The 26,914-nt window shown below is 44.7% G+C and overlaps 1 protein-coding gene across 6 annotated transcripts in view; it reads left to right on the top strand.

Annotated features, from left to right (window-relative positions):
- The first annotated feature begins 1,274 nt into the window (after positions 1–1,274).
- Positions 1,275–26,914, top strand: part of ARHGEF7 (Rho guanine nucleotide exchange factor 7) — a 133,768-nt gene continuing 108,128 nt past the window's right edge. For 2 of the 6 annotated variants that reach the window (XM_070408585.1, XM_070408586.1), the window contains exon 1: positions 1,277–1,599. In XM_070408585.1, coding sequence (XP_070264686.1) covers positions 1,435–1,599 — 165 coding nt within the window. In that variant the 5' untranslated portion in view covers positions 1,277–1,434. Of the gene's footprint in view, positions 1,600–26,914 lie in introns of all 6 variants that reach the window. The other 4 variants (XM_070408581.1, XM_070408582.1, XM_070408583.1 and 1 more) reach the window with 4 other exon arrangements.

Raw genomic sequence — 26,914 nt, 5'->3', positions numbered from 1 at the left:
CACAAATGACCCAGACCTGTCTCCATTGGTTGGACTGACATACTCCTCAGCTCTCAGGAACTGGATGGAGGAAATGGACATACATGAACACCTTCACACCCAGCTTCTTTTAGGAAGAGGTTCGCGTCCTTGGTTAGCATATGCACATGGCAGTGTCCTTGGTGGTTTGAAGAAGCTGGTTCATTGCGCGTCATTTGAGTTATCTAGGTCTAGCCCGCACAGGTTCACAGCATCTCGTCCAAGAGCGTGGCCAAGTGGCCCGTTTGGACTGAGCTGTTGTCACAATCCTTCCTTCCAGATCATCTGCACAGACAGTTTAGGCTCTGCTGTTTTCTTGACCTTCCTCCCACAGTGTTTGAAACGTTGCCACCAATTTAAAGGGGAATAGCTCCAAGGTTTCTTTCTGGTCCTGGAGAGTGAGGTCACAAGAGAGCAGAAGTGGGGCCTCCCAGCAGGGGGCATACGTGACACCCGCTCCGCAGCTGTGTGTGGGGGGCCAGAAAGGGGGAGGGGTGGGAGGTAGGGGAGGTGGGAGTGTCCACACCCCTCCTCCCCCAAGGATCACAGCAGCGTCCTCAAAATCAATTCCTCTCCAAATCAAACCCATCTGGTTAAGATTCAATTATCATTTGTGTTCGGTAATTATTGGCTTGCAAGGGAGCGGGGAGAAGCAAACGCCCCCAACCTCTTGAAATAAAACTGGCAAAAATAAAAAGAGCATTCCGGGAGGCATTTAATAATTTAAACATTCATAAATTTAAAAAAATATACATATATAAATAAAGGGTTCCCAGTCCTTCAAGAAGGGGAGAGGGCGGCGGAAGAGACGGTAGTGAGCGGACTCCGGAGGGAACTGCGCACGGGCCCGGCGGGGCGCAAACGGTTAAAGGCGCGCGCCGCCCGCGGCTCGGGAGTCCCGGCGAGCCCTGGCTGGCGGCCGGCTGTGGCCGCCTGGAGGTCACCGGGCCCTTGGGGCGGGGGCCCGCCACCCGGCGCGCAGGTGCGGGCGCGCGCGCACGGCCCGGCCCGGGGGTGGAGGGAGCGCGGCGGCGGGGCCCGAGCGCGGAGTGCGTGTGCGGCCGGGGGGCCGGGCACGGGGCCGCTCCGGCGCGGCGTCTTTTCTTCTCCTCTCAGTGATGTCATCCACAGCAGCGGCTGGGAGCCGGGAGGTGGCGGCGGCGGGGGCGGCGCCGGGCGGCCGCCGCAGGTTCATGTGCTGGTAATGAAAAGGCACTTGACAGTCGGCCAGGACGCACGCGAGGGAGCGCGAGCCGGCCGGACCGCGGCGCCGCCCGAGCCAATCGCCGTCGTCGGCCTCTCCATGGGCGAGCAGGAGGAGGGGGCGCTGAGCGCTACCCGCCGGGCCGCGGCCGCTCCGAGGTGAACGGCGCGGAGAGCGGCTCGCGGCGCGGGGAGGCCGGGCGCGCCGCCGCTATGAATTCCGCCGAGCAGACCGTTACGTGGCTCATTACCTTGGGGGTGCTGGAGTCGCCCAAGAAGACCATCTCGGACCCGGAGGGCTTCCTGCAGGCGTCCCTGAAGGATGGAGTGGTCCTCTGCCGGCTGCTGGAGCGCCTGCTGCCCGGGACCATCGAGAAAGTGAGTGTCCCCGAGCCCGCGCCCCCACGGCGGACAGGCCCCGGCGGTGGGAGCCCGAGGCGGTGGGAGGCCCCGCGCCCCGCCTCGCCCGGGATGCGCAGCGACGCGCGGGGGCCGGGTCGCTCGCGTCGGCACCTGGTGGCCGCGCGGGGCTGGGAGAGCGCGGGGCGCGGCGGAGCCCACGCGTCTCCTTTGTGCGCGGACCCGGGCACGCGGCCCGCGCGGGGGGCGCGCTGGCGGCGCGAGGACCCAGTGGCGGGAGTTCGGGGCGCCATTGTGTGAGGTGTGGGCCGGGAAGGGGGTCCAGGCCGCGGTCTAGGGGAACGACCCCGGGGAGGCCCGAAGGAAAGGGGAGCGCGGTGCACCGCCCTGAGGTAGAGTCGCCCCTCGCCGTGACCCGACCCGAAAACCTTGCTCCAGCGACGCGCACCGCTTCCTCAGAGGCTTTGTTTGAACAGCTTTTGTTGGGGGTATTGTATGAGAGTTGCGCCCCCCATTCGATTGACCAATTGCTCTGCATTTTTTAAAAGATGCATTCATCAATAGCCGAGGGCTGGGTTGTGAAATGATTTATTGCCCTCCCCACGAAAGAATGCCTCCTGTCTGTCTCCAAGCCCAGAGGATGGCAGGCACGGGGTTAGGAGAGCCTTGGCATTCTTCAAGGCTGGCTTAACACTCGAGGTTTCATTTCCAGGTTCCTACCTGATTTTGGACAGAATCCCCAGCCCTACAGACCCTGCTTCTCTTCTTCGTGACTGGTGGCTCCTTTCCCCGGGGCTGGAGTGTGAACCTTGACCCTCATCCCTGCGAGTGATTAAAGTTTGCTTTCCTCTCCCACAGCTGACAAAGCAGGGGTGAGGGGAGAGAAGCGCGTTTAAAACCAATGTGTTCCCTGTATTTCAAAAACACTACAATCTTATTCCAGTTTTTTTGGCCAATACATAATCTTAAGATCCACAATTACTTAAAAGGTGTTAAAATGTAAAAATTGAAGTACACCATGACTAGGAAAAACTATTTAATTTTAGAAATGGGTTTATTGGCCTCAAATGCACAATAAGTTGCTAATAAAAATATTAGGTGACTTTGTAAAGTAAAATGTTTAATCTTATAAGCTTGTGCATGCCCTGGTGCTACATTTTAAAGGTCAGAAAATATTTAATTTGAATTTTGGGTGCATAGTAGTTTTAGGTATTTTTTTCTTACTTGGAATGTATTTATGAAAACAGAATCTGCATTTTAGAATGAATACCTGCCATCCTGTCCTGGGAAGAAAAATGTTTGAACATGAACCTGATGTCACAGTAAAATTATGATTTAAGACAGGAATAAGGAGCAGGATTTAACTTTCAAGGCACTCATCTGGATATCAGAATCTCTGGTAATAAAAGACAGATGTTGAAAAGAATGGGAAATGCATGCATGCTAAGTTTACCAAAATAGGCTTATATGAAATACTGTTCATTTCTAAGAGTGAAGCTTTAAGCAACTTCATGTGCTGTCTAGAAAAGACATATCACTGTAAATGTATGTTATTTGGCATATTAACTAAATTCATATTGATTGACTTCAATAATAGTTTTCTTTTAAATTCTAGGAAGGTTTTCTTAGAACACTGTAGTGTGCCTTTCATCTCTCACACAACAAAGACAGGAATGAATAAAATGCTTAGCTTGCCAAAGCCAAATTGGAACAATCTAACATATTCTAAAACTATGGTCATTTGGAAATTTCTTATATTGAAGCTATCCCTTTATTCCTCTAGGCCCCAATTGGTTTGTTTTAGACTGACTATCAGTGAGTTTAACATGAAAGTAAGCCAATTATAGACAGAGCTTCTGCTTTTCTGTGGTTCAAAGGTAGGTTTTTGGAGTAAAATATTAGCTATTCTCTGCCTCTGAAAACCTTGGGGTTCAGAAGTTCCATGAGACTTTTCCACTTTCCGAGAAGAGTTATTTATTTGAGCTTTGGGATGTTTGCGTGCACACCAAATAACATAGGCCACAAAGCACACATGCTGAACAGCTTTCCCTGAATGTGGGAATGTTAGGGTTTTTTTTCCTCCTTAAAAAGAAACATTTGGAAACTGAACTGAATATTCACATGAAATTGAAAGTATCTTAACTTTACTCCTGTTTGCCACATGAACACACTGACAACTGGTCAATGGGGTGTAAGCAGCCTGCAACTTAACATTTGCAAATTCATCATTTAAAACTTTGAACCATTAGAGTGGAGATAGTGAATAATTAAAAGTTTTGTGGGAAAAAAATTTAAAAATAAGTTTTGTGATGGCTCAGATTTCCCATGTGCCTTTTATTAAGAAACACGCCCTAATGTGTTTCTTACATTAAGCTGATTTGTTCTATTTTAGAGCCAGTAAAAGGGTGGAGAACCGAGAGTACATTCATTTGGTTCAGATTGTTCTGCTCACTTTTAAAAAGTTTTTTTGTTCAGGTTCTCCTTTATGCAGTTCTTTTATTTAAGGTAGAAAGTTGGATAGGAAAAGAGGGGATTATAAACGCCTGGAGAGGAGTTCAGAAAAGAGATATATTTCATGATGGCTGAGGATAGGTTCTCTGCTGTAGGGGAGTGGAAAGTGGGAATTATAGTCCCAAATCTTCGTGTATGAGGATATGACACTCAGATTTTCTCAGTAATGGCCAGGATGCTTTGCTGTCCTACCCACACTGTTTGCTTCCCTCATTCCTCCTGTGATGAGAAATACACAAAGGCCACAGGACACAGTGAGCCCTAGCAGCTTTGGGCTCATGAGTTAACACTTTAAACATCCCTAGACTATTAAGTCACAGGGCATGAAATCAAGATACAGAAGTTTTAGAAGATGGAACATGAATGTAAGATCAATAAAACACATGGAAATAGTGAACACCATGAAATGCTGCTTTAATTTTACCTTTAGATGAAGTTGCTTGATTCACCATGAAAAACTCCAGGAACCTGGTTCTTTCTCTGCACGCTCAGAGCACATAGTAATCCGTAAAGTGCGGCACAGGAGACACTCCAGCAACCTAATATTTGTAGAGTATACTTGAAAGCCAGATGCTACCCTTCTGGTCTTGCTGGGTGTCTTGGGTGTGCACGCATGTCTGCATTTAAACTGTTGGGCTGAGTATTCATGTCCTGGAACTGCTGGGACAGAGCACCACAGACCAGGCAGCTTAGACAACAGAACTTATTCTCTCACAGCCCTGGAGGCAGATGCCCCAGATCAAGGTGTGGGCAGGGCCGGCTCCCGCTGCAGGTGCGAGGGGAGGATCTGTCCAGGCCTCACCCAGGCTTCTGGTGGTTCCTTGGCTTGTGGCAGCACAACCCCAGTCTTCCCATGGTGTCCCCCCTGTGGTTGCTTCTCTGCACCCACACTTCCCCTTTTCATAAGGACACCAGTCATTGGAATAGGACCACCCTACCCCAGCATGACCTCATCTGCAACAACCTTGTTTCCAGATAAGATTACATTCTGAAGTATTGGGTGGTTAGGACTCCAGTCCTATTGGGGGACACAATTCATCCTATAACAGGTTGCATAATACATTTGAACCAAGTCCATTCATTAAGTACTTGTCTACCTGCAAGTTCCAGGTGCTAAAAGACTAAACAACAGATTCTTGGGGGTTTTGTTGAAGGAGAAAATACAAATATAAGAATATGAACCATATGAGACAGAAGGAAATCAAAGTCATAAAGTCATGTGTAGATGAAAAGAACAGCAGAATCAAGAAATCCAAGGAGACTGCATTTGAGCTGTCCAGCCTCTGATGATTTTTTGACACATGGGTTAGACAGCGCTCGCCAACCGGTGGTCCATGGACCACTGGTGGTCTGGAAGGTTGGCGACCGCTGGATTAGAATATTGTTCATATTTTCCTAAACTGTGATCTGGAAGTCCTAGGGGTCTTCCACAGCAAAAAAATCAGTGAATTCTGATACAGCATAGGAAAAAGACACTGCTGTTTCCTACTTGATCCACGACTCGCTTTCTGGTCAGTCCTAGGATTCTGGGTTTGGTTGGGGATGGGAGTGGGAAGAGAAATGAAGACTCAGTAGGTGCTGGAGTTCTAAGTGCCCACTGTGAGAAATTTACCTTTTGCTAGACCCTTTGCCTTAAGAATGTGGTCCATGATGGCAGTGTGGAGTGGTGGTGAGGGTCCTGCTTTGCTTTAGAAGGCCTGCGCCTGAGCTGTTCATAAATACTTCCTGATTGGCTGGTAAAGCACTCAGAAGGTTCTAGTTATAAAACATGTTATCTCCTACTACTGCATTTGTATAGAGACTTCTCTGCAAACTGAATAGTTAACTTTGCAATAATAAACATCTGCTTTTGAAGCACGTGACTTTACAGTAGTATCTTGGCCCTGCACCAGGGTGATTCTGGTTTTGGGTTTTAGGCCCAGAGAAGAGGGTAACTGCACATGCTGGCTCATTCAACATAAAGCAAACAAACCTGAATTCAGTTGAATTGGGAACGCCTAAAGTGTTTTCCTGAGAGCCACCCTACACATGCTGTAGTGTTTCTGTTGGCATCATACATGTGCACACACTTGCACAAATGTTTGCACACTCAACACATGCATGCACATCTGACTTGGGTTTGGAGGACCCCCGGGGAAAGGATCATGAGATGGCCTTCATCAGGGGCAGCTGCCTCCATGAACTCTGGAGGAATTCAGCTTTTGTGCTATCCCATGGCCTCGTTCTATGAATAGAAATAACACCTGTAACAGCCTTGTCTTTTCATTTCTTTAAGCACTGCCTGCTTTGTCTTTATGTAGGTTTTTTTTTTTAATAAAAAAGTGCGCCCTGAGTTGCAGGCACTGTGCTAAACTGGTGATCCATTCTCATCTCATGTCACATCCATTTCACAGATGAGAACACTGAGGCCCAGCAGTTTGCTGTGCCCAGGTCACCCAGCTGGCACATGGACGCAGAATATTCCAACCCAGGTCAGCCTGCTGCCAGAGCCCCATAGCGATGACAGTACTGCTGCTAGTTGAGCACTTGCTGGCTGCCTAACTTGTGCCAAATCGGTAAGATAGGTAGTCATGCCTTCAGGAATTTCAAGGCATGTCAGAAAGACAGACAGACAGTGTGAGGGACCACAGCAGAGAGAACAGAGCCCAGGGCTGGATCGTGTGGCATAGACTGCCAATCAGCAGGGCTCCCGAGGGGGAAGGGGCACAGTGGGGACTCTCAGAAGGTTCGGGTAGGCAGCCAGCAGTCAGAGCAGTGCTCCTCCCTGGCTGGACAGGAATTCAGAGACAACTGGAAAGAGGACACACAGCTCTAGGGAGCACTGCCCTTGGGGTATGGCCTTGGGAAAGCTCACTTTGAGCCTTCTCATTCATTCTATCCGAGGACATCCCAGGACTTCAGTTAAGCTGTAACTCTGGTACCTGATAACCTTCACTGTGGCCCCTGGGCCATCTGACTCTGGGTGTATCGGGTGTCCATCTACACCAAGATTTAAAACAATATAATCTTACTAATAAAAGCCTAGGTCAGTGATGGCGAACCTATGACACCTCTGACACGCGAACTCATTTTTTGGTTGATTTTTCTTTGTTAAATGGCATTTAAATATATAAAATAAATATCAAAAATATAAATCTTTGTTTTACTATGGTTGCAAATATCAAAAAATTTCTGTATGTGACACGGCACCAGAGTTAAGTTAGGGTTTTTCAAAATGCTGACACGCCGAGCTCAAAAGGTTCACCATCACTGTCCTAGGTAGTCCTCATGCGTCACACCATGATGCCCTCACGCTGTCACAAGATGGCTGCGTTCGCCGCGGGGCAGGTCCCGGTGGCTGCTCCACGTGGCTTTTGCCGGGGTTCCCACAGCCCTGTGCCCGCCATGGAGGCGGGACCCCCGGCTCCGGCCTACCTCTTTGGGGCAATCCATTGAGGAGCCCTGGATGGGTGGGCGGGGCCTACCTCTTTGGGGCGATCGATTGTGGGGCTCCCACACTGTGAGAGGGCACAGGCCAGGCTGGGGGATCCACCTCCCCAGTGCACGAATTTCATGCACTGGGCCTCTAGTGTAATATAATATAAATTCACACACATATACACATATGTATATGTAGATAATAAACTTTTAAAATGAAAGTACTATATATGTATATATTTAAAGGATTTCTTCTCCCTTTAGAGGAAACTGCTCACTGTAAAAAATAATTATTGGAGGGGCCTTGGGAGTGGGCACAGGAGTGGTGGTGGGAAGAGCTGTTAGTTCTTGTTTGGTGGGGGTGTCTCTAACTTTTTGGATTGGAGTCATGTGGGAGCTGCAGTTGCCCTTGCCTCTCACTGTCAGCAAAAGGCAGCAAAGGCACATCATCCCTCTGGGACTCAACTCTGCCATGGGCAACATCAGGGGCTGGGAGGTTCAGTGGTCCCCAAGACTTACTGGTCCCTCTCGGAACCACTGTAAGATGGGGTGGTCCCAATATGTGCTTTGGAGTCATCCATTTGCTGTGTGACCTTGGGCAACCTGCCTAACTTCTCTGAGTAATGATTTCTTCCTCCTAAAAATGAGATTCATGATATATGCCAGGAGGAATGGTAAATGAGTAGATAGATGTGAGGGGTTTTGTGCAGTGCTAGGTGCAGAAGGGCCTCAGTACACGGTAGTTATTATTTTATACTGAAAACTTTTCCTGCCATGTCCAGGAAAACTCTTGATTTGAACCTCAAGGCCACCAAAGCCCAAGAATACATCTTCATTCTAACAGCAGGGCCGATTCTTGCAACTTTAGGGGGCTGGTGACCCTCCCTTCCCACTCTGATAGACCACCATTGTCTGGGTTGGTGGGGCCACTGAATTTGGTCTCCAGGGCCCTCTGGTTAGCACCAGGCCCCTATGCAGCTGCTGGGTGTACACAGCTGCTGGCTCAGAGGGGCCAGAGGGCCAGGCTGGGAGGCTCAGGTTTCATGTATATAGAGTTTCATGCTTGAGAAGGGCCAGGAATCACAGATGGGCAGTGAGGGCCTGGACAGCCCGTCCTGTGTCTGCAGAGGGAGGGTAGGCTGTTGGGGCTGTCCCTGGGCCCCGTGTACAACTTCTGACTTTTCCCTCCATCAGTTCTACCAAGTTAGGTTGGGAGAAGTTATTTCCTGGTGTTTTTGTATTTCTAACTTTAGCTCTGAATTTTTAGTTTTATGAACCACACTGGTAGTTCTCAGCCCTGTTTTTGTAGGCTAGTGCTGTGTCTACTATAGTCTAAAGGCCCAGAAGAAAGGGTAAGGTTGTTTACATGGGATGAGTGAAGATACATTTCCAACACATTTGTTTAAATTGTTTAAATTTAACTAATGTATTCATTGGATTCTTACTCTGTGCATGCTAGTGTACACATCATATGCATAGAAGCACACATGTATTTATTGGGTTCTTATTGTGTGCATGCTGCTAGTGTGTTATATACACAGAAGCACATGCACACACGCATGTTTTCTGTACCACCTTCTCAGGCAGGTCATAAGGGAAACCATAATGCCTTAAGTGCAAAACATTTGTGAATTCTCAGTGTGAAGGAACTCTCAAGAGATCATCTAGCCAAACTTATAATCTTGCACGTGGGTTAACTGAGGGCAATTGCATATGATTGTGTAAGTTGTGCGCAGTCTATGGAGAGTCATTCACACTGCAGTCTAAATGAACGGTGTTTCCAGGATTGTGCTGGGCGAGGGCTCTGGGGCAGTGATGCAGAGAGGTCAGCCTCCATAGAGGTCAGCCTCCTAGGGCACAAGCAAATGATTACAGAAGTGGCCGAATTGACCACCCCTCCCTACAGCCATGCCCCTTGTAGAGTGACACTGCAGCTCCTCTCATGCAGAGGTGGGCCTGTTTTCTCACTTCTTGAATCTGAGTTGGCTGGTGAAACGTGGCAGAAGTGACGGGTGCTCATTCCTATCCCAGAACTCAGGAGGCCTTGCATCTTTTCCAACCCCCTCAGACTCTGCCTCCACCCCGAGGACAAGCCCAGGGCCCAGATATGGAAGGGTTTGAGACCACCTGGCAGAGAGCTCAGTTGTCCCTGCTGAGGCCTTTTGTACCCTCCCATAGCCCACCAACCCTAAACACTGGAGAGAGCCCAGCCAAGAGCAGCAAGCTGCCACCTGAACCAGAGTTGACGAATGCTGCATGAGCGAGCCCTTAGAGGCCAGGACTGCCCAGATGACCCATGGCCTCACAGACAAAAACAGAGACGCTTATTTCAGCCTGCCACTGAGCTTTTGTGGCTGTTTGCCCCTCAGCCTTACTGTAGCAATAGATAATTGGTACAAAGATGGAGAGTGTAAGTGGAATTTTGTGCATAACTTTGTTGTTATTACACTTGGGACAGCTTTTTAAAAAGGGGCTCATAACAGTCCTATTGTTTCTCCAAAGAAGCTGTAATTTAGAACCCCAAAAGGGTATATGAAAGTAATTTAAGCTTCTTCCTGTTTATATAAATTGCTTTAGTCTAGAACGGGAATCCACAGTTTCAGGTTTGCTTTGAATGTGAAGTTTTTTGCAGTGGCACCATGTTCTGGAAGTATGATGTTTGTTAGTAACGCCTTCTTGAAAATGGTCAAGTTTGGGGTTATCTATAAATACCCTGACCCAGGATGGCCTTTCTTCCTCAATTCTGAGTGCCTCGCTGCTAAGATCCTATGCCAAGAAGACGCTTTCCCACCTATTTCCTGTCCTTAAAATAGCTCAAGTTCTTAAGAGACTAGTAAGTATCCAACTGCAGTTAGCAAATTTACTCAGAAGTCTTTTGTCAGATTTTCTGAAAAAGCCCGTTGCTTTCTGAACACATGTCAAAAGATTATGACTTTGTCATTCACTTTAAGGAAGAATGTTATCGTGCTGTTGATGGAAAACGAGGAGTTTCAGTGGAATCATCTTGCTGCTGTTCACCTCTGTGGTTGGCTCTCAGGAGGCGGAAGAGACCATCAGAACATCTGGGAATGTTATTCTAGGTCCCTATTTCTTGAGTAACATCACTGTGATCTTTCTATGGTGCTGAAGAAATGGCCATGTTCAAGACCTGTGTTTGTACAATGATTCTCCTAAGACATTGCTGCTGGTAACAGATCTTTTCTCACGGAAACATGACATTTTCTGGTCATAGTTCTCCTATTTGTTAGTGCATTTTTGTTTCTTTTGAAAACAAGCTCTATAAATAGAATGTGGTCAAATTCTTGACAGACTTGTGGCAAAGGTTAAACTTCTAGAAAGTACCACAGAAGCCATACTTTTAAGTGACGAGACTGGAATTGAGTATCTTGCAGACTTAATCAACTAATGACAAGTGGAGAAGAATAAGAGTTCGTTTATTGTCTCCCCAACAAAGCACATTTACTTAGATTGAATTCGAGGAACTGCCATGTCAGCAATCCAAGGCTGGCTCTTCAAATAAATAACAGTAATCATGTTTTCTTTTGGTGTGAGTCTTAAGCATATGAATTGTTTATGAGTTGTTAAAACAATATTCTGGGAGGGAGAGAGTACTGACCCTGCACATAATCAAGTCTTTTGTTGTCTGTAATGGAGCTCCCAACTTAAGAAGCTAGAAAAATAAAGGCAAGTTAAACCCAAAGTAAATAATAGAGAAAAGAGAATAATAAATAGCAGAATAGGAATCAGTGAAATAGACAGAAAATTACTAGAGAAAATCAACAAAGCTGGTTCTTTGAGAAAAATCAATCAAATTGACAAACCTCTTAGACTGATCAGGAAAAAAAGGAAAGAAGACACAATACATATATTAAAAGGATAATAATTGGATATTATGAATATTTTTATGCCAATAAATTCTACAATTTAGACGAAATGTACTATTTCCATGGAAGACAGAATATCAAAGCTCATTGGATAACCTTATTAGCTCTATATTTATTACAGAATTTAAACTTGTAGTTAAAAAGCTTCTCATAAAGAAAATTCCAGGTCAGATGGCTTCACTGGTGATTTCTATCAAACAATTAAGGAATATATAAGGAACTCTTAAGACTCAGTAGTAAGGAAACAAACAACCCAATTTAAAAAATGGACAAATAGTCTGAGTAGACACTTCACCAAAGAAGATATACACTCACATGAAAGGATAGGGAAATATGTGGGGATCAATGGGGAGGGGGAAGGGGACACCTATAAAACTTTCAACAATAAAGATTAAAAAATAAATGAAACCACAGTGAGCTACCAGTCTATACCCATTAGAATGGCTAAATGTAAAAGACTGATTATACCACGTGTTGGTGAGGATGTGAAGGAACTGCTCATGGGAATGTAACATCATACAACTGCTTTAGAAACCAGTTTTTCAGTTTCTTAAATATTAAACATGCATTTGCTAAATGATTTAGCCATTCTATTTCTATGTATTTACCCAAGAAAATGGAAATGACATGCCCATACCAAGTCTTGTACACAAATGTTCATAGCAACCCTGTCTTAATAGTTACAAACTGGACACAGCCCAGATGTTTTTCAACTGGAAAAAGGATAAAGAAAGTATGATATATCCATGGAGTACTACTCAGCAATAACCCAAGGACTGCCTGTACTTAGATTTATTACCAGAGAGCTCACTTATTTATTTTCTCATCACATTTTTATTGGGTATCTACTATGTTTTAAAAATTGTGCTAGACACTGGAGGTGTAATGATTACCAAAAATAAACTTGAATACTCTTTTAGGTGGGGGCGGGAATAGCATTAAAATAATTATATGAACTTATTGTTTTACAAATTGAGAAATGTGCTCTGAAGGCAAGGAACAGATTTCTAAAAGTGTGTAGCAGAGGAACCTGGCTTACACTTGGCACATGGGGATGGGGGATGCTTTAGGGAAGGCTCTCCTCTGGAAGTGGTACGTGAGCTGAGCTCTGATGTGAGTAGGCTGTAATTAATTAAGCTGCAAGGGCTCCTATAGAGACAGGTATGGGCCAGGCAGGGTGGGGCCTAGGTTTGGTACAAGAAGACCATGAATGGATTTAGTGCAGAGTATGTTGGATTGGTGCTCAGAGAAGACACCTACCTGGAATATGAATTTGGGAGTCCCACTACAGAGATGTGAACTGAAGTGTAGGAGTGGTGAGATTTCTTACGGGGAAATTATGGAGTGAGAACATGAGAAGGCCTCAAGGAGCTTGGAAATTGATGGCCAGGCAAGTGCTGATGAACCTGAAGAGGCTAAGGACGGTGGTCAAAGGGTGGTTAAGTCAGAAGAGAGGATGGTGACCAGTGGAAGAGGGATGGCCAAGACAGTATGCTTCAAAAAACTAAAAATAGCTTTGGCACTGTGCTTGGAGGGGAAAAGGCCACTATTATTAATTGTTCTGGGACAACAGGAATGCACTGGACTGTCCTGGGAAAGCCTGGCTGAGTGGTCTCCCCAGTCACTGGTGACCTTAGCAAGGGTGCCTGTGTATAGTAATGGGGTGAGCACCCAGTTAGGGTGAATGTAGGTTCGGGATGGAGAGAGGGGTTGGGAGGGAGGTTTGTTAAAACTGGGGGAGCTTTGAGCACAGGTTTGAGGGGAGTAGAAAATGTTGGAAATAGAGTATGGGGTGTGAGTGGGTTGATTCAATGAGAATGGTTGGACGGCTGGGAGCCCATTGAGAGCCCATTGAATGTGAGGGTATGAATTTATAGTGATTTTGCAGAGGACTGAGCAGGATATATGATGCTTATCAACTCTCGAAAATTTTGTTAAGAGGAAGTTGATCTTTAGCTGTTTTTTCCTTGGATAAGGGAGACTCTAGAACTCAACAATATTCCTTTAATAGCGTCAGGGGAAATACATCTATGGTGTTTTTTCTTTCATTTCCTATATGTTTTAACATGTTCATCTAAATTCAATGAGTGCTGTGTGGAGGCTAAACAGTTGTCACTCTGAGCATTTCTGAGATTTCCATCTTGTCTTCAATGTATTAACGTCAGGTGTTTAATCTTCCTTCTTTGATTTATTTTTACAATAAACAGCTTTTGAGGTAAAGTTGGTGAGACTGCTGAAAACTAACTGCTCTTTGCTATATCTGTATTTTTCACTTGACATTTGAAACTCTACATCTGATGTAGGATAAAGCATTATCAGGATATAAATGTATATTTTTCAGAAAGTTCATGTTCACATCAAGGACTATTTGTATCATAATTTTATGAATATACATGTGCCTCTTCTGGGATTTGCTTTCTTTCTCATTTAGAAAATGCTAACGATTTGTTACATGTCATAATAAATTAAGGGAAGTAAAAACAAATCAAGTGGTGTTTATTAGAAATATTGTTCCTAAATAACCACAACAAATGTAAGCAGTGTTTAGCTTTGGGTATTATTTTTCCAATGCAAAGCAATAAAAATGCACTATTCAGGTCTATCTCCGTGTGTAGGAGAAGTAAGCCCACTGGCTGTTTTTTTCTCCTTAATGCTTTTTTTTTGAGAGGAGAGCGGAGGTGGTGTTATTGGGAACAGGGGTAGGGTGGTTGAGGGAAGGAAGTCTGAGACACACTCACTGAGACTGAAAGTTTCTAGGTTGGTTTGGTTTTCCTTGTCTTATAGCTGGAAGTGGCATAGCTGCCAACATTAATTTTTGTCCGTGATATATAAAAATGTTAGTCCTATTACTGACATCAGAATTAGTAGCATATGCATTTCAAATTGTTTTCAAGCAATGGCGGGCTTTCCTTCACTTTATACCTTTGGTTTTAGGTGATTGTGTGGGTCTTACATTTATGTGTGTGTCAGAGTCATCTGGTGGCTGGTGAAAAAGCCGAACTGCTGGGCCACACTCCCGAGTTCCCGATTCAGTAGGTCTGGGTGGGGGTTGAGAATTTGCATTTCTAACAAGTCTCAGGTTATGCTGAGGCTGCTGGCTCAGGGGACCACATCTGAGAACCATCAGCCCACTGAACTCATCAGCCCAGCAGTACCATAACCTGCACCAGCCAGATTGCATGCATGGCCCTTTAAGAAGCCAGGAGGCTGAGGTGTGATCAGCTGGGGGCTTTCCCACAGGTGAGCCCTGGCAGCTTGCCTACCTGGGTTACCCCTTCATGCTTGAGAAGTTTCCTAACTAGTGCCTTTTAGTTTAAGGCAGAGCAGACCCCATGCTGCCGCCCTGTGGACTTTTGGAGCATTACACGTGGAGGTAAAGAGTTTGGAACGAAATCCTGCCTTTGGTTGGAAGGGGCACTCAGATACGCATGAAAAAATGGGATTCCTCACGTGTTTCTGTGCATCTAGAAAATTCTTATACAAAACAGAGGAGAAACACAATCTCCATTAAGATATCAATTCAGGAGCTTGTATGAGATTTGATGGATGGGTTACTTAAGTAAGGCACTTAAGGGCAGATCTTTGAAATATTGAAATTAGGGTTGGGAGAACTGTGGCTAAATAAGTCAGCAAGTCACTAAAAGCTACCCAGAGATATGGAGAAACTTCTAGATAAGGGTTCTTTTATCAAGAGTGCTCTTAAGGGAAAAGTAAATCACACATGTTGGGTTGTGGGGCCAGGGAGTTGCCTCTGGGAAGAGTCTGGAATGCCGTATCAAAACATAACCAGGCAGCTGCTGTTCTTTAAAGATGGAGTTTAGCTGAGCTGTAGGATACATTCCAATACTGCTTCTAAGGGGTGGTGGGTCTGTGGCCCTTAAGCTGGGGACTCCTTGTTCTCTGAAAGTCTGGAGGAGTCTGTGTGGCTCACACCAGCCTTCCACCAACACCAAGGATAAGCTCCTTGACTTCATTCCAATTTATGCTTTTCGATCCAGTAACCAACGAAGAATTCATTTTGTTACTGAATATGGAGGAAACAGTGACAGTTTTTGACAACCTCCCCCACCCCAAGCCCGGTCACAGGAAGCTCCTTTTCTAGATGATTGCTTTTCTAGATGTCATTGCTGAGGTGATCTTTAGTGACCATTTCTCCTTCCAATGAATGGTTGGAATGACCTGACAAGAGTTTTTAAGGAAGCTTCAAAAAGCAATTACAAATTCTCTCAAAACAAATGAAAAAAGTAGGACATCTCAGTAAAGAAATAGGACTTATACAAAAGAAACAAATAGAAATTATAGAACAGAAAAATAGGGTAATGGAAGTAAAACTCAGTGTATGAGCCCTGGCCTGGTGGCTCAGTTGGTTGGAGCATCATCCCAGACACCAAAAGGTTGCAATTTTGATCCTGGGCCAGGCATGTACGGGAGGCAACTGATAGATGTTTGTCTCTCACATTGATTTTTCTGTCTTTCCCTTCTTCTCTCTCTAAAATCAATAAAAACATATCCTCGGGGAAGGATAAAAAACAAAAAATAAAAAAAACTCAGTGGATGGGCTCAAAAGTAGAGTGGAGATGACAAAGGATAGAACTGGTGAACTTGAGGACCCATCGCTGGAATTTGCTCAGTCTGAACAGAGAAAAAACAGCCTGGAGGAAAGTAAGGAAGTTGCTAAGGGCTGTATACTCTCCCTGAGTCTATCATGAGACGAAATAGATGACAATGTGCAATAACAAAGACAATAACGTAACTGCAGTCTTGGCAGTTGCCCTTATTCATTTCCTTCCCTCTCCTTGTTTTTATTTTTATTTTTTATATTTCTTCTTCTTCTTCTTTTTTTTGTTGTTGTTGTTGTTCCCGCTTTCTCCTCCTTGTTCTATGTCTCTGCCTGGCTCTCATCTCTGAAAGGTCAGCATCACATGAGGTCTTCATCAGCTTGTTTCAGCCCCTTTGTGAAACTTAGGAAACTAATATAAGGAAACCTTATTAAACATGCAGGTCTGTGGACGGCTGCATAAAGTGTCGCCCGGCCGACAGGAGCCTGAGGAGGCCTGAGGGAGCAGAGCAGCTGGTTAGGGGGAACCCAACTTGGAGCCAGCGATTTTCCTGAGCGATAGAGAGATGAGAACTGAAACCAGAGTGCTGGCTCGCCGCAGCACTGGCTAACCGATGCCCTGATAGACACACAGAGAAAACGGAGCCCTGGACACTAAATGTGGGCAGTCCTGGGGAGAGCTGGACAGCAGCTGGGCGGCCGACCTCGGGCAGAGCCTGTGGTAATAAGATGCATCTGTCAGTCACGACAGAAAGGGATTGAGGGTTTACGGTAAAACCCAAGAGCAACTTTTCTCTGTATCATTTTGCCTGTGGTGATTACATTTCCAAGTTTTTTGCGGATTATAGTCCCTGTCTCAAATATTCAATTCTCATATTAAACGAGTTATATACCTTTTGGTTCTAGGTGCTATGTCAATATCAATCAACTTCACTTTCACTAACTATGATCAAGTAATTTATGGTTATTAATTAGTGTCGTAGGTATAGGTCCTTAATTCATTAATTCGCTGAACAAATAATAAGTGCTAGTTTATGCCAGGTGTGAGATATAGCACTCATCCAATAGGCCAAATACTATGCATATGGAGCATATATTTCATAGCTCAGGGAGATGCTCTGTAAACATACATAGTACACAAGTAGATGACATAGTATGAGTGTTCGGTGTTATCGAGAGAAACGGAGAGTGAGGAGGATGGGGAGGGCCAGTAATTAGGGCAGTGTTGCAGTTTTACAACAGAAGTGACATTTGAACAAAGACTTGCTGAATATGAGGGAAGGTGTGACGTGACTGGGAGAGGAGGATTTCAGGCAGAGGAAGTGCCTGTGCAAAGGTCCTGAGGTAGGAGCTAGCTGGCAAGTCTGGGACAGCAGAGGCCAGTGTGAGTTGGGCGATAGGTAGTAGTTGAGCGATGAGGTCACAGAGGGAACAAGGGAACAGCTTGTGCAGGGACTGCTCAGCCATCATAAGGACTTTGACATAAAAAATAGACTTTATTGTTCAGAGCAGTTTTAGGTTTTCAGAAAAATCGAGCAGAACATACAGAGAATTCCCATATTTCCCTTTTCCCAACTTTACCCTATTATCAATATCTTGCAAGTGTGGTACACTTGTTATAACTGATAAACCAATATTGACATATTACTAACTAAAGTCCATAGTGTACATTGTGTTGTACGTTCTGAGCATTTGGACAACTCAATAATGACATGGATTAACCATACAGTATCATACAGGATAGGTTCACTGCCCCCCAAATCCTCTGTGCTCTGCCTGTTCATTCCACACTCCCCCCAAGTTCCTGGAAGCCACTGATCTTTTTTACTGTCTCCGTAGTTTTGTCTTTTCCAGAATGTCATTTAATTGGAATCATGTAGCATGTAGCACTTTCAGGTTGGCTTTTTCATTTAGTAATATGCATTTAAGGTGCCTCTGTGTCTTTTTGTGGCTTAATAGCTCATTTCTTTTTAGCGCTGAATGGTCTTCTGTTGTCTGGATGTACCATAGTTTGTTTATCCGTTGACCTACAGAGGACAGCTTGATTACTTCCAGGTTTTGGCAGTTATGAATAAAGCTGCTATAAACATTTGTGTGCAGGCTTTTGCATGGACATAAGTTTTCAACTCATTTGGGTAAAGCACATTTATTCAAGGAATGTGATTGCTTGATCATATGGTGAGAGGATGTTTAATTTTGTGAGAAACAGTCTTCCAGAGTGGCTGTACCATTTTGCATTCCCATCAACAATGAATGAGAGAGTTCCTATTGGTCCACATCCTCACCAGCATTTGGTATTGTCAGTGTTGGATTGGTGTCTACTGGTGCGTAGGGTAACCCCTTATTTTAATTGCATTTCCCTAATCTATAATTATAAAAGTGTAATATGCTAATTAGACTGGACATCCTTCGGGACGTCCTTCCGGACGAAGCCAGGGCTGCAGGGGAAGCCCTGGTCCTGGGTGCCAGAGGGAAGATGGTGCCGGCAGCAGGGGGAAGGAAGGCCCACTCTTGCACGAATTCATGCAAGAATTCGTGCATCGGGCCTCTAGTAACATATAATGTGGAGCACATTTTCATATGCTTAGTTCTCATCTGTATATCTTCTTTGGTGAGGTGTTTGTTCAGGTCTTTTGCCCATTTTTTAGTTGGGTTGTGTAGTTTTTTGTTTTTTGTTTTGTTTTGTTTTTTTATTGTTGACTTTTAGGAGTTCTTTGTATGCTTTGGGTACAAGTGCTTGATTGGATGTGTGTTTTGTAGATACCTTCTCCCAGTCTATGGCTTGTCTTTTCATTCTCTTAAAGGACCTTGGCTTTTGATGAGTGAAATGAGGCGCTTTTGAGGATTTTGAGCTCAGGAGTGATGTGATAGGTAAATTATAAATATGAAGTGAGATATTCCATTACAGTAATATGGAAGAAATGTAATTCCTGAGTATACATTGTCAGCCTTATTTTAACTGATGAACGTCAGTTTTTCTAAGTGATTTTTGAAAACATATTTCCCAAATATGGACAGCGACACATCTTCTTCACAGCTACAGCCCTATTTATTTCAGCCCACACTCTGCTGATATTTAAGAGTGTTGAGAGAATGATCTTTGTATAGCCTTTTTATTACTCAAGGTTATAATGAAAGTCTCAACTGGCTGCTGAGTTCATGCAAGTGGCTTTTACAGAGTGAGTATTCCAAGCTATGGTGGCCTTCTTCCCCTTGCCTTTCCCTCTAGGGAGGGTCTCAGCTGCTATTTATAGAGGCATGCTTGCCAGCAAATGCCCTCAGCTGTTTTCTACCCCTTATTCAGGTTTCTTCCTCAAACGAAGGCTCCCTTTTACTTCCCAGTCTCTCTCCAAAGTCAGCCAGCCTTCTTTCACAGGCTACCATATGGATTAAAATAGAATTTTTTCTTAGGTGGTCAATGTTCAATCTTCTGGCTCTGAGGCTTTAACTTGCCTTAAATGCAGCTTCTCAGGCAGTTTAAAAACAAAAGATCCTTTAGGCAGGAGGGTCATACACAAGGCAGTGCGCTGCTCTATAGCTCCCACTTTGGCCCTGCAGTTTCGTTGTGTGTGTGGAGGGCGTGAGGAGGGGGGTTCAGAAGCAAGCATGAAGAGCTAGGGTGAAACAAATGGGGACTACTGGCAGGGCAGGCACAAAACCCTCTGAGACACTGGAGAACATAGGTTTAAACAGTGGAATACCCTCAGTGGCTGTAGGATAGGAGTTGACATTTTAACCTGAGGTGTCTTGGTCATAGGTAGGCCCCTTAGGTTGTGAGACCCAACCATTACCAGCGTCCCATTCAGAGAGCTGACTGCAGGTGTTCCTCCCCTCCTAGAAGGTTCTAGGCCCTATTGCCACACTGATGCTATAAGAATACACAGCAGCCCTAGCTGGGTTGTCTCAGTGGATAGAGCATTGGCCTGTGGACTGAAGGGTCCCAGGTTCGATTCCGGTCAAGGGCATATACCTTGGTTGTGGACACATCCCCAATAGGGGGTGTGCAGGAGGCAGCTGATCGATGCTTCTCTCTCAGTGATGTTTCTAACTCTCTATCCCTCTCCCTTCCTCTCTGTAAAAAAAATCAATAAAATATATTCTTTTAAAAAAAAGAATACACAGCAATTCCCGCTTTAGATATTTTTTAGCACCTTCCCACTAGACCACAAGCCTTCTCCATAGGCTTTCCCACTGATGGAGAACAGGAAGATACCACCAACCATTCTGACATGTGTTCAGCAGGAGAGGAAATGTAGGTCAAAGGATCAGAAACAACATCGACATTGAGCTTAAGGAGAAAGTAAACAGTAGCTCAGAGTCACAAAATGCTGTGCCATAATAAATGGGCTATTTTAAATAGGTCACAAGCATGAGAATGAGAGAGAAAAAAAGGTGATTATTCCTTCTGAACAGGTGACAACTTCAGGTAAGAACAATCTCTGACCACAGGGCCCAATTTGAATTGCCCTATGAATTTGTACTCTTCTGTTTTCTTGTGTCAAGATCCTTCAAAGCATAAGACATGGCTCTGCTTAAGGAATGTTCTGAGACATTGACAGCGGCCCATCCCCTGAACTTCTGTTCCCCTGGTGTACTGAGCACAGCCAGACAGGGCAAGGTTTAGCAGGAGACCTCTCACTTGATTAATACACACCCGCCTGTTTTGACCTAACGTTATTGGGGGAACAAAATGTAACCTCAGTGGAGAAGTTTGTTCTAGGTTGTCTGATGCATGTTTTATGCTTACATTTAAAGAAAAAATCCATTTTTGGTGATGGTATGAATTTGGATGGTTGCGACCATTTCTGAAGGACTTAAAATGTGGGAAGCAAACCTCAGGGGACACATGAGTTAATTTAAGCTGGGCCTTTCCTTGACATTTCACATGTCTTGGATATCTGAATTTAGTTTGGGAACTGGAGATTTTGTACATTCGTATTTCTTATTGCCCTTTATAATTTGGCTAGTTCCATGCTGACATTTTATTTTTCCCCAGATGATTGCAGCATCCATGCAAGATTTGGGCTTTGGGATAAGTTGAAGAAAGAAAGCAAAAGAAAAACATATTCTATTAAGGGCCTAAGTTTCTTTCAGTAAACTACTTTTAATCCTAGGCTATGCATTTTGGGGAGATACTTAGCAACCAAATCCTTGAAATTTCTGCTGGATGCTTAATTTGTTTCCCATTAGATTTAGAGGAAGGACTGCACAGTAGACTGCCAAGGGAGCACTATCGACCTCCATTTTTACTCCATTGAACATTACTAACTGTGAGTGAGCACAGAGTACTATGGAAGCGCTCAATCCCTGACCCGCAGAGAGCTGCAGTCTAATTAAAATAAAGCAGTGGCTGCCAGGTAATTAAAAATTAGATGAATCAATAAGTGCTAATTAGACTTTTAGAAGATGAGCTCAGGGTTTTAAATAGAGCATTGCATCTTGGCCTGGAGTGGTGGAGACTGGCCCTACAAAGACCCCAATACACCGATGGCCCACTTGCTAAGGACTGGGAAGGCACCTTGGGCTGAGGAGAACATTTGATTGGAGTTCTTCTTTTTTGTGTTAAACCTCACCCAAGGATACCTTTTCCATTGATTCTTAGAGAGTGAAAGGGAGTGAGTGAAGGGGAGCGAGGAAGAGAGAGAGAAACACCGATGTGAGAGAGACACATCAATTGATTTTCTCCCGCACCCCCTGGGGTCGGAATCCAACCCGCAACCCAGGTTTGTGCCCCTTGACTGGGAGTTGAACCCAATAACCTTCAGTGCTAAGGCCAATGCTCTAGCCAGTGAGCAAGACTAGCGAGGGATGCTGCTTCTTCAAAAAAAATGTATTAATCATACTTGCATGTGGTACAAAATTGAAGGAGTACAAAAACTTACAGATCAAATTTCCTTCTTCCCCTGTCCTCTCGGCCCCATTTCCTTTCCCTGGAGGCAAGCAACCCATGAAAAGTATCTGACATGTGCTTCCAGAGATATTCCATGCATTTATGAACACCCACATCCATTTTCTTCTTGCCTTTTCTTTTCTTTTTGTACACAAAAGGTAGCATGTTATATGTATTGTTCCCTGTGTTCCTTTCCCCTACTTACTGTAACATATCTATATTTATAAAAGCCCAGTGACTGGAAGGGCAGAATGACCAGAACGACTGGTGGCTATGAGGTGCACTGGGACAGCCAACCAGCCTGATCCGGGCCCTGATTGGCCCCCCCACCTCACCCCAATAAGGGGCGGGGCTGGCTGGCCAACCACCCGCTGCCCCTTCCCCTGGCCAGCCTGGCGCAATGGGCCCCCATTGGGGCAGGTCAGCCGGACCTCACCCATGCACGAATTTGTGCACTAGGCCTCTAGTCAATATATAAAACTGCCTCTTCTTAAAAGACTGTGTGGTGGGTGGTGTTTTGTTTTGTGGAGGTACTATAATTGATTTAATCCTTTTTCTAAATTATATGCCATCTTCTCCTGGGACACTGGGTTCTATTTTTAACTGTACCACCAGGAAACTAACTAGGTTTGGGTCCCAGCAGAAAACAGCATGCTAAACAGAGGTGGTTGGGAGAGTTTAATGAAGAGGCTATTTACGAAGTGTGGGCAGGGATAAGGACAACCTGCAATGATGTGAAAGTATCCTGTGAAGCCACTGCTTCCTCTAGGCCTGAAGGGAAAAGTGGGGGAAGCAGGTTCCTGGAGCCAGTGAGAGCTCTAGCCACAGAAAGCTCCTGACAGGAGCTGTGGTCTTCAGTCAAGGAATACAGCCAGTGGTGTGTTGGTAAAGGCTTAACAATGGGCTCTGTGGTGAGGATCCCTGATTTGTAGTGTTTGCTGATTCCTGTGGTGTGAACACTTCCATCATGCCTGATTCCAAGTCCCCAAGGTGCTGTTACTGAACGCAGAGTTGGGGTGGGAAGCGCTTGTGAGAAGCTCCAGTACATCACTGCTGCTCAGCAGGGTGGCTGCCGGCCTGGTTCCTGCTAGGGCCATCGATTGGCTGAATTCCACCAGTAACCAACGCACTGGGGAGGGATTCTGATGCTGCAGTCCTCACAGGTCAGCATTCTGGAGCACAGAGCAGGTTGGTGATGGATCAAGCTGCATAATTTTGGGCAGGTCATCTGTAAAAAAACAAATCTGCCTTGAATGTAGAACCTTTTTACACTAAGGTTCTCTCACTTCTCTGTGATTAGTGAATTCAGTGGCCTAAGTGGGTAGGTCATCTATAATAATAAAAGCATAATATGCTAATTAGACCGGACATCCTTCTGGACGAAGCTGGGGCTGCGAGGGAAGCTGGGGTCCCGGGTGCCAGAGAGAAGCTGGTGCCGGCAGCCAGGGGAAGGAAGGCCCACTCTTGCATGAATTTCGTGCATTGGACCTCTAGTTTAGTCATATTTGCTGACTATTTAACAGGACATGCTGTGGGCCCCTGCACTCTGGGAGTTTATGTCTAACAGGGTAAGGTAAGACATTCACCAGTAGGTCCAGCTACATGGTGGGGGCTGCAGACAGAACCACAGGTATTCAGAGGAGGCAATTCTTTGTAGTTGGAGCGATGAGGCTGTTGTTGGTGGCAGAGACCTGGGGAGACCTTTGTTCTGTAGTTGGGAACTTGTTTTTCCAATGGGAGAATAAACAGAACATTTCTTGAATAGCTGCCTACTTATACTACTAGTTCCCTAAATATGGTCCCGGTACCATCAGCATCTTTGGGACTTAGTCAGAAATCCAAATTCTTAGGTTTCACCCCAAACTTAGAGTTTAAACTCTGTGGCAGGTCCTAATAATCTGTTAGTCCAGGTGATATTGATGCATGTGTTCAGCAAATCAGCCAGATGGGGAATTTCAAACACACACACACACACACACACACACACACACACACACGACTTCTGGGGTGTATTTCAGACCTACTCAATCAGAATCTGTGAGAACTAGGCTCCTGGAGAGTTAAGTGTTTCCCAGACAGTATAAGCTGTCTGAGTTTTCTATACTCTTGATCTGAGTTGTGGTAACACTGAACTTGTTACCACGGAGAACTGCCTATTCTCTTTTCTCATGCACTTTCTCTCTCTACACTTAAGACTTTCTAAACACTTTCAAAGTCAGAGAGAAGGCAGCTGCCTTAGATGGCGCTTTGTGTGGACTGAGGGTGGAGCTGGTTGGTCTTGGTGTGGTGTGGGTAGCAGAGAAGAGTAGAGAAAACTGAACAGCTGTGGAGGTCGCTGAAGTCTGACCTTAATATTGCTTCAGAATTTAGTTTGGTAACAAATTCTTAACATCAGACATACCCTTTATAAAATATTAGGTACAAAAGCCATATTTGAAAGGAAAATTACAGTAATTTTGGGACTGCCTCTGCCTGATTAGAGTTCTTGATGGAAAAGCCTAGAGTTTATTAGAAGTGAATAACTAATGCTTGGTATTGCAGCTCAGGGATTTCTACTTCTTAGCTTTCACAGAATTGCAGGGGACTCTAATCAAACTGTTAACTGATGATTTTAAAATTTATTTATGATAGATTATATCTGGACTTTGGCTGTGTAACTCAGAAGGCTTCAAAGAATCAAGTTACACCATAAAACTCCTTTCATTTCAACATACAGGTTTCCTCTGCTATGGGAAAGTAGAGCATTCCTGTGAAACCTTTCGTCAGCTGTAGTGCATCAAGTGAAGAAGCCATTACCTTAGGACACATCTTGCTAATGGATGCATAAAATAAATCAGAATAAAGTACAAACGCTCACACAGTTCACAGCTATGGCGGCATGACGCTGAGATGTTGAGTAGTTTCCAGGGAAGGAGCTTGGTGTTTCCACTCTTCTCTGGGTGTGAACTGCATCTATAATTCCTTGCTATAAAACAAATGCTAAACGCTATTTTTGTGCTGAGTGAGAGGTTGGATGAGAGATGCAGTATTTGGGGGACATGAAGAGAACTTCTGTGTCAGGGTGGGCATTTTTGAGTTTTTCAATGACAATGGACTGGAACATTATCCAAAATTAACAAAACCTTGAAGGCAAGGTTTTTGCCATGGAGCTAGCATTCGGCTTCTGGGATGAAGCAGTTGTGGAACCAATCCCAGAATATTTCGGACTCCATCCATGCTTTTTTGTTCCACTTCCAATGGACTGGCATTTTCTCCTCTAAGTGCTATTGGGTTTTGTGCTCTGTGTACCATTATTGGTTTGCACTTAAAGTCACTCTTGACATTGGCACGCAATAGCAAGGTTGCATGGTCTTCGCATGATTTAAAGTCAGGGGGTTTGGAAGCCATTTGCATTGCATAGGTTCATTTGCCAACATTCTTGTAGAACAAGCCTGTCCCATCAGCATTGAAACCTGCTCTTCCATATCACCCTTTTCATGTATAATGCTTAGCAGATATTTTTAAAAATTCTTCTGCAGCCTCCTGATCTGTAGGACCTGCTTTCCCTGCAAATTTAACATTTTTTCATGTGGTATCTATCACCTTTTGAAACCTACGAGCTGAGAAAGGTTTGACATTTTCTTCACCCTGGGTAACATGACTGTAAATTTCTTTGGCCTTTAGCCTCATAACAAAGCTGTCCACTACACTCTTTTTATTGGTTATCATCTCACGAATCCACAAATTTAACTGCTTTTCCATCGCTGGATCACACACTTGTTTTTAGCACTTTCTGGAACAGCCTCATGTACAGATCTGCAAATCTCCTCTTTTTATGGATATATTGTTTTGTTGATTCATTAACATTGAATTCATGGCCAATAGTACTATAACTCAGGCCTGAATGAAGCTTATCTAACACATATTTTCTCTGTAAGACACATTACAGACTTCTTGTGCTCGGGAACCCTAGGCAGTGCTTTAATACGATTATTCTTGGGGGCCATTTAAAACAGTGAACTCAGCAAAAATGTGACACTAGTAGATTGTGAAAGGACATTTGCATATATTATGAGCTAAAACAAGATGGTGCAAAGCATGGTCTTGGTTCAGGTTTAGCTGGAGATGTGTGCATAAGGCAATTCAAATTTTTCACTTCTATGTACATGTCCATAATGTCTGAGAAAGTGTGGCAAGTACTGATTTTGGGGTTACGCATACATTTTATCTAGTAGACAGATTTGCAAATAGAATCAGTGAATAAGGACCAACTGTATTTGTATGGGTCTCTTGCAAAAACTGTGTGATCAGTAACATTTTCAAACACAAATATAATTTTAGAATACAATTTTGTGAATAAAATGGGAAGGAAATGAATCAAAGGAGAAAGAAATTAATGTGAAATTTCTGACTTTTAAAGAGCATGTTCATAAATTTTTTCTAGATGGAGGATGGGTATTATATCTTGTATGTAGTCATCCTATATAATAAAAGCCTAATATGCAAATAGACTGAATGGCAGAATGACCGGTCGCAATGATGCCCACTGACCACCAGGGGGCAGACACTCAACACAGGAGCTGCCCCCTGGTGGTCAATGCACTCCCACAGGGGGAGTGCCGCTTAGCCAGAAGCCAGGCTCATGGCTGGCAAGTGCAGTGGTAGTGGCGGGAGCCTCTCCTGCTTGCGCTGCAGGCAGGCGGTAAGGAGCCAGGGGTCCTGAACTGCGAGAGCCCTGGACTTCGAGAGGGATGTCTGACATCCCCTAAGGAAGGGTTAGGCAAACTTTTTGACTCGAGGGCCACAATGGGTTCTTAAACTGGACCGGAGGGCCGGAACAAAAGCATGGATGGAGTGTTTGTGTGAACTAATATAAATTCAAAGTAAACATCATTACATAAAATGGGTACGGTCTTTTTTTTTTTTAGTTTTATTCATTTCAAACGGGCTGTAGTTTGCCCACGGCTGCCCTAAGGGGTCCCAGACTATGAGAGGGCACAGGCCAGGCTGAGGGACCTCCCCCACCTCCTCCAGTGCATGGAATCTCGTGCACCAGGCCTCTAGTATGTATATAAAGAATGTCTAACAGTTTAG

Source organism: Myotis yumanensis, unplaced genomic scaffold (genome assembly GCF_028538775.1).
Source record: "Myotis yumanensis isolate MYYU_CA2020_CCGP unplaced genomic scaffold, mMyoYum1.0.hap1 SCAF_3, whole genome shotgun sequence".
In the NCBI taxonomy this organism is placed as follows: domain Eukaryota; kingdom Metazoa; phylum Chordata; class Mammalia; order Chiroptera; family Vespertilionidae; genus Myotis; species Myotis yumanensis.
Note: the sequence above shows the minus strand (reverse complement) of the source record. Positions and strands in the feature narration are given on the sequence as shown.